This window comes from Balearica regulorum, chromosome 3, assembly GCF_011004875.1.
Source record: "Balearica regulorum gibbericeps isolate bBalReg1 chromosome 3, bBalReg1.pri, whole genome shotgun sequence".
In the NCBI taxonomy this organism is placed as follows: Eukaryota; Metazoa; Chordata; class Aves; order Gruiformes; family Gruidae; genus Balearica; species Balearica regulorum.
Window position 1 is genome coordinate 66,512,683 of NC_046186.1, and position 8,577 is coordinate 66,521,259.

Genomic DNA, 8,577 nt, shown 5'->3' on the forward strand with positions numbered 1-8,577 from the left:
GCAGAGCATTGCCAGCTAACTCTTCTTTTAGCATCATCTTTATCACAGGACAGAACTTCAAGTTTCCGTAATGTTACTGAGGTCGTACAGAGAATGATTTGATTGTCTTAGATTAGACAATCCAGTCAGGTAAGTATTTATGTTATCCCCACCTAACAATAAAAAGATACAAAGTAGCACTTGCATAGTGCAGCTTTTTACCTAAAATGTGTTCTTAAATATTGTTTCCACCTACAGCAAAATAAAATGCTTACTGACCAAACTTAATCATTATTGTGTGTTCCTGTTCATCAATAATGTGAAAATAATTGCTACCATACCGAGCATAATAAAAGGCATTGAAAGATCTATCTCTGTTTAGAAACTAGGAGCTTTTCAGTTTTCCCAGTATTGCTTTTTTAAACATTTCTGCTTAAAGAGATGGTAAGAAATACCAATACAAGTATTACTTTGAAGTACGTTCAACAGTAGGTTTTCAATAGCATTCACGTTTTAAAAGAATTAAATGATTAAAATATTACTGATATTAAACATTTGTCCAGCATGATGAGTTAATTTAGTAATTTTATAGTATTGTGGGAAATTAAAAATTGCTTTGGGATGACAATTAAGCTCCATATGTATTATGAGCAGAAGAAAAACAATTCACTGTAATCACAATTATTGCATTTTTGTGAAGGTTAGTCACAAATCCTGAGAACTACAGTATTTTATTGCAGATCACATATCAGTTTGAGATATTATTGCTTGTAGTTCATTCAATATACACAAACCTCAGCATTCCCTCTATGCAGTGGAGCAGCAGATTGTATTAAAAAAAGTTTAGAAACCCAGTGCTACTAATACAGCACCTTTTACAGTCCTCCGGGAGATAAATAGACATTTAATTAACTGCCTTAAAAAGGAGCTGTAAATAACACACACTTAGTGAAGCAGTTTTCACCTCCTTCGTAATCTAGCTACTTAAGCAGTTGTAGGGCAGGTTGCCCTTACAAAGGATATCCCCATGTCTCACAAGTTACTCTAGTCACGCCACCAATATAGTCACTGTGGTACCTTTTAGAGCCACAGCAGCTAAATCCACACATGAAATGAACCCCGATTCCCATCTCTTCCCTCCTCCTGCCTATGTTTCCGTGCCTATGAGCATACATTCACAGAGAGGGCAATACTTTTTGTTACATCAGCTTGAAGTCACGCTGCAACCACTTAGAAGGAAGGCTCTCTCACGAGCTTAGAGGCGAAAGAGTAAATGGCCCTCTTTGGATTTGGTGGCTGGCTTTCTCTTCTTTGTGAATCCTTCTCAGAACGGTGAGTAAGCTACTGCACACCAGCGACTGAATGACGAGCTACCTCCTCCCCTCCTCTGGTTTCCCATCTCCATCCTTCCTCTCTCCAGCTTCTCATAAAACTCCCACTAGGTTCAAACCAACGCGCTGAGGTACGTCCCTGCGGCTGCTTACCTGCAGGGCTGTCGGGCACAGGCAGGAGCTCCCGTGCTTAGCGCTGCGGGAGATCTGTCAACGGCGCTGGCAAAATGTTAATAGCAATTATTGCCATTAAGTTATTTGTAGCAATATTGGAATGGTTAATATTATTTGTTTTCATTCAATTGCTGTTATTTCTTTGAATTCAGAATCTGGGAGCTAACAGCTTCCAACTTTGGTTGCATCCTTACTCTTTATTTGACATAGTTAAAAATAAGTTATTGAGCTCTAGATGGTGTAAACTGAACCTGTCAGCAGCCCCGGACGCTGCCCCAGCGCCCCGGTTCGCGGGGTCCCGGCTCCTACCGCCGGCGAAAGCCCCGAGAGCGCCGCGCCGGGGCTGCGCCTGCTGCGTAGCCCCCGGCCGGGACTAGAACCGGGGCTGCGACCGCGACCGGGACCGGGACCGGGGCGGGAGAGAGGCAGCGCGGGGGAGCCCCGCTGCCGGGGCCGGGCCGGGCTGACGGTCGGTGCTGCGTGTGCCCCGAAGCGGGGGGTGAAAGGCCGGCGTAAGGCGCCGGGGCAGGGGCCGGGGAGCCCTCGGCAGCGGCGTGGCGGTGGCAGCCGGCGCTGCTGACGGTGCGGGCCGGGGATTACGGCCCGGCGCCGGCTAGCCCCGCTTTTGCCGCGCCCGCTCCCGGCCCGAGAGCCGAGGCCCGCCCGGGGGCAAAGGGCGGAGCGAGCCGGAGCCGGGGCTGGCTCCGGCCGCGCAGGGCGCCTTCCCCGGACGCGTCCCCCAACCACACGCGGAGCTGCTCGGAGGGATGCGTGAGTACGCGGGGGCGGACCCGGGGCCGGAGCCGGGAGCGAAGGGTCCGGCCCCAAACCGTGAGGGAGCCGCGCCGAGTCCCCCATCCCCCGAGTACTGAGCAGCGGTGCTGGATGTCCTCCCTCACGGACCGCTCAGCCACAGGGCTTCCCGAGCCCCACCGAAACAGGCCTGCCTGGGTGCTAGAAATGCCCCTTTAAGGAAGCTGAAATTTAATTTGCAAGAATAAGTATCGTTAGGTTGGATGATGGCACGGGATTCCTTATTTTGCCATCACCTGACATCATGTAAATCGATACAACAGCAAAACGAATGGACTTTCGGTCGAAGCATTCAGCTCGGTCTGGTGCGTTCTGTAACGGCAGAATGCAAATAAAGGCAGTGAAACAAATTAACTGATAAGTGCTAGACAAATGAATGTTTATATAAAATTACTAGCAACAATGAAATGTTCTAAGCCATTACTTTGTTAGAAAGCTACTGCAGCCTTCATAGGCAAACTCTCTCCTTCAAAAACAAGTAGAATAAAATAAATGTTTTGGATAATGAAAAAAGAGCAAGTAGGCCTCCAATATTAATGCTGTTCGGTTTTGTTTTCATGTTGAATAACCCTGTGATTTGCAGCTCAGGCCACCAATGGTAATTGGCCAATTCCACACTCTTTTCTTTCGTTCAGTCCGTATGTTTTTCCTTGGTGTTTTGGGCTTTGCTGTTTATGGAAATGAGGCCTTGCATTTCAGCTGTGACCCAGACAAGAGAGAGGTTAATCTTTTCTGTTACAACCAGTTCAGGCCTATATCTCCTCAGGTAATTCTCTTCTTTTATCATAGAAATCCAATGTTAAGAAAATAAACCGCAAAAAATTGTTCCACAGAACATGTAGTAATTTATTGGGCTAATTATCACTTAGCTTTTCCATGAATATTTTCCTTTTAATAACCTTTCATCTGTGACTAAATATGGAGTTGTGCTTTCTATCTTTCATAACAACCCTCACGTTTCAGAAACCATCTGAACTTTTCAAATTAAAACACAACAGTGATTTTTACCTTTATTGTCATCTCAGTGATTTGATATATGTATAAATACCAGACTTGCAAAATGTTCCAATATGTGTGCGTTTTAGCTGTCCTGATTCAGTTGTAAATGATCTGACAACCATGTTTCTGCTACATTTTAGATATTCTGGGCATTACAGCTGGTGATTGTACTGGTACTTGGAGCATTTTTTCACCTTTATGCTGCATGTAAGAGCATCAAACAGGAAGACATCCTCCAAAAGTCATTTTACACCATTTTTTTTATCTTCTTATCTTGAAGCTAAGAGATTCAGCTCTTTGGTTTCAAAGTGAACACAGTCTACATGTGTGATGTGGGACCACTTGAAAAAAGTTTAACATCACCTGGTCCATGGTGCCAGAGCACTTTGAAAAGAAAATTTTTCTTATTGCAATGTACACATTTACTTTGATTACAGTGGTCTTGTGTGTTGCCGAAATTTTTGAGATCTCATGTAGAAGGCTAGGTTTCTTAAAAGCTCAGTGATGTCAATCACTCCTAGTTATTTACCATCCTGTCCACCTGCAGTTTTATAACAATGATTTCAAGCTATAACAAAAAACATCTCCTGTCCTCTATGCAGTGTTGCAGAAGAGAACCACACTCATGACTACTGCTGCAGAGTAGCCATCTGACACTCCTCATCTAAAAACTACTGCATTACATGAATAATCTTTGTTTCCATGTCAAGACCAAAGGCAGTAAGATTTACAAGAGTAACAGGTTTTCATGACCTGCCACATACAATAGTTTTGCCTGCAGAGGCATGTGTATGCGTGAAGAGGAGGTTTTTTATAAAAGTGTTTTTATTCACAGCTTTTCTGAACACATGCAATTGGAGCTAATAAGGTTATTGACCTTCCAGGAAAAACTATTCCAAATTTCTTACATGTTCTTATGGCTTGAGAATTAAGCAGTAACGGTGGGTAGTCTTTAGGTACCATTTTCCCAAGCAGTGCCACTGTTGCAACCTGCATCTCAGACCCCAGAAGCAGAGACTGCTGGTTAGGCTGCGGTGACAATCTATCTATCAATAATCAGCTTACTTTACAGCAGCCCAGCTACTGTCATCTGCCAGCTGTGAATCTCCTTTTAAAAGTGAAAGACTAGCATGATATTCTTTGCACTGACTGGAATGCCTTACCCTCAATTATGCTTTAGCTTACAGTGTAGAAGATTTTTCCAATTCTGTATGATCACATTTTGAAGGAGTACAGGGACTTTATGACTTAGTTTTGCTTGAAAGTGTCAAAAGAAAACCTCAGAGAAAAGCCTTTTCTGGGTCCAGTCATGCCTTGATTTCAGTGAGAGTTTTGCTTGTCTGTGACTGCAGAATTGGGCCCACAGAATTTTTTGCTCTGTGTGTCACATCTAACTTCTTATTGCTCTGACTAAAGTTGCTAGAGGAACAGTTAAAAAGAAGTCTACATACTAAAATTATTCCATGCAATAAGTGTATTTGGATAGGTTAGGTCTTGAACTTTATATAGGCATCAGATATTTTCAGGTGTGACAGTTTTTTCTTAAGGACTAACAGACATCTTAAACTGAGAAGTGATTTCATTCCTTGTCCTGAAGCGAGGTAATGGAAAAACAAAACAAAACAAAACAAAACCACAAACAGATTTCAGAACTGGAAAGAAAGAGGAGGTAGTTTCCCGTATAAAATATGTACAAATAGCAATCATAACAATTAGCTATTTTCCATTTGTTTTTCAAATATCCTCAATTTCTAGGGAAAAAAAAAAAAAAAAGGAAAGTTTCTTCCTCTTCCTCTTTCATCATTTTATGTGGCTACTAAATTGAACAATTTCTGTTCTGAATCTCAGTGAAACAAGAGACTCAGACTCATCACTACTTAACAGTGATCCAGGAACCAGCAAAGTCAAAAGGAATCCCTCAGCATCTTTGGACACAGTTTGAGGCCTGTGAGACTGAAGGGAAGAACACCTTTTCTTCTCGAATTAAGTTTAACTTATGTGAAAAAACTGTCAGCATAAAAGCATAAAAAGTGAGATCCCAGTGACAGCGCTTGGGTCTTTTCAGGAATATTTGGAAAATTTTGGGAAAATTACTAGAAAATCTTTTAGCACCAGCTGTTAGTTAAGCAGTCCCAAACAAGGCTGGGTTATAAGGATCATGTCATCCTCACCCACAAAAGTAGTTCTCATTCCATAAATGGAATTGCATGATTTAGGTGTCTTGGATTTGATTGATTCTGGACCATTTAAATCAAAGTGGGTCACAACTGGATGTGTGATTGTTTTGGGGTTTTGGTTTTTTTTTTTTTTTTTGTATGCTGATCAAGATGAAAAATTTCAATACATTCACTGTATTAAAGCATTAATGTGTTATTTTTTCCCTACAGAAATAAGTTATACGCTGTCTTAAATATATGTCCAGTCAACACTATCAGGTTTGTGCAATATTAAACCAGTAATCTCATATTTGCAACAATTACAAGTGGAATAAGAATCACTGTGCTAACGTCGTTTGCATAATATCCTATGTGCTTTGGTCAATACATGCTTAATTTTTTGTTGTATACATCGATATCCATCTGGAATTTTTCTTTGCAATTTAAACTTGTAATCTCAGGTAAAAAAATATTTTTATTTATAAATAAAATATATACATTACTACTAAAAAGAAGTTACTTCCATGTGCTAGGTACAGTAGTGATCAACTGTACTCAAATCACACTTAATCAGATGCTTGTATAATAACAAAATAACTTCATCACAACCTTGTCTGTATTTTCCCTGGTGCTTGCTCTTTCCATTGCTTGTTCTTCTTCTGTAGATTTCGAAACACTTCAGAAAGGTCAGAGGAGTGCCAAAGCCCCAGCCCCTCAGGGGACTTCGCCCCTGTTACCATCAAGAGCCTTGCAGAGCTGGGACTGACACTGGACAACCTGAGGATGCCTGGAGGGACTCTAGGAGATGGATTATCCACCACCATGCCCTTTCTCTTGGTGATCAAAATCTGGAACACAGCAAATTTTATTCTTCCAAATCAGATACAACACAGATTTTTTTTCTGCATTTCCTGTGAAATTAACATTGTCAAATTTCTCAGTTTCAATTTTTTCATTTAAAAACAAAATTTACATTATTGCCTTTCAGTGCAAATGTTTTTCTGTGACTGATTCCGTCATTAGTTTCTGGAACACGTTGATGGAGATATTACGTCCACGAAAAGAAACCATTTACCCATGTTTGTCAACACTTCTCTTTTCTATATTTGCCATTTGTTTTCCTGGCACTCACTGTATTCTCAAATGTCTCTAAACTTTTATTTCTCCTAGTCTTCCAAACTCCCACCACTTTTATCCTAATTTACATTGCTTTCTATCAGCTTCCTTCCACCCTTACTCCCTCTGAGATTTTTAACATGCCTGCCTGTGTTTCTCAGTGTTGCACTGATTTTTAGCTCAAACGCTTAGCAAATATTTGAGACGATCCTGAAGGCTTTTTTGCCATTATGGAAGAAACTATATAATACACTTGGGGGTTCTTTGATTCAATTCTATTTCTTTACACAGCAAACAAAAAGTCCTGTCTCCCAGAACACAGTAGGAAGTATTTTTGTTCCTTACATCAGGGTCATATTACAACTGCTTCTTTGACTTTTTTATTGTTTTCCACCATACTCTAGCCACCTCATTTTCACAGACAGCACTCAAAGCAATCCCCAGCTCATGCGTTTGCAATCAGTTTTGTCTCTAGTCAGACATCATGCCCATTTTAGTTCTCACTTAACAAACAGCCGTAATTGTTCCCTCCATCATCTTCAATGAAACAAGCTAAATACACTCAGTAAGTGATGTGATATCCTTTACATCAAATGTATAGTTGCTCTGGGCCAGCGAATTTCTAGTACATCACCACAGCATCCCAGTCCTATAACCACTCCTTGTTCTGTTCCTTTCCTCTCTTCCTTTCTTCTGTTGAGCCATCGTTTCCCTTCTGCTTTCTTTTCAGCGCTCTCCCACGATAGCAATGAGACAATGCAGCCACCTCTTCTACCCCGTGCCTCCCTCCAACATGCATCTTTCTTTATGCCCTGGAGCACTGACATTCTCCTGCCTTGCAGACAGCTATGAGACTAGGAGAAAGGTTGACAACAGGGCCATTTAAAAGAAATTTTAAAAAAATCATTCAACTATGCTGTCAGAATGAGAATGTGATAGATACTAAAATGATTTCTATCGCAATTTGTGAGATCTGTTTGAAACGGATCTCAAAGGAGGTTGTAGTGAGGTGGGTGTTGGTCTCTTCTCCCAAGTAACTAGTGAAAGGACAAGAAGAAAGGGCCTCAAGTTGCGCCAGGGGAGATTTAGATTAGATATTAGGAAAAATTTCTTCACCGAAAGAGTGGTCAGGCATTGGAACAGGCTGCCCAGAGAGGTGGTGGAGTCACCATTCCTGGAGGTGTTCAAAAAACACGTAGACGTGGCACCTTGGGACATGGTTTAGTAGACATGGTGGTGTTGGGTTGACGGTTGGATTCGATGATCTTAGAGGTCTTTGCCAACCTTAAGATTCTATGGCACTATTTTGCTTCAATAGTTCCCATTTCTTTTGTCGTTATTTTTCCCTCTCAGCAAAAAGAGAAATCCCTGGAGGTTCCTCTGCGAAGAAGTTATCGGGGAAGCGGTGATCCTGCGAGAGGTACTTTCCAGGGCCGGCGGACTTGCTGACAGCTGCCGGGAAGCAGCCCAACGCGGTGAAGCGCCCTGAGCCAGGCCACTCGTGGCACCAGGCCTCCAGGGAGCCGCGGCGGGAGGAAGGGCGGCGGCCCGGGAGTAGAGGTGCGGTTCAGCGCTGGAGGGCTCCCGGACCTCAGGGAAGCCTCGGGGCAGCCCAAGGGGAAGGTTTTTCAACCTGAAAAGGAACTTTAGTTGCAGCTCTACTTTCAGCAGGAGGTCTGCACGGCTCTTGGGGCTGACCAACCGAAGGGACAGAGAAGGGCTGGGGAGGGCGTCGCCGTCATTCCCCCGGCTGGGCCCGGGAAAGCCCCGGCCCCCCCGGGGTCTCCGGGCAGCCCCGCAGGGCAGCAGCGGGACGCGTTTCAAACACTAACAAGCCGCGCAGGAGACGCGTACGGCTGTACGGCCCCGCGGGCGAGCGGGCGAACCTGCCCGGCGCTGCCCGGCTGCGGTGGGCCAAGGCCTCCCCGTCCGCCGCCCCTCCCGCTCAGCAGGGGGCGCTCTAGCTGGGCGGAGCGCCACGGGCGGCAGCCCTCCCACTGCGCACGCGC

The 8,577-nt window shown here is 43.7% G+C and overlaps 1 protein-coding gene across 1 annotated transcript; it reads left to right on the top strand.

The window, feature by feature from the left end:
* Nucleotides 1–2,503: 2,503 nt before the first annotated feature.
* On the top strand, nucleotides 2,504–3,801 carry GJE1 (gap junction protein epsilon 1). The gene is given in 4 exon segments (XM_075749998.1): nucleotides 2,504–2,602; nucleotides 2,881–3,063; nucleotides 3,437–3,644; nucleotides 3,647–3,801. Coding segments are annotated over 4 exon segments (645 nt in total).
* Nucleotides 3,802–8,577: the final 4,776 nt, after the last annotated feature.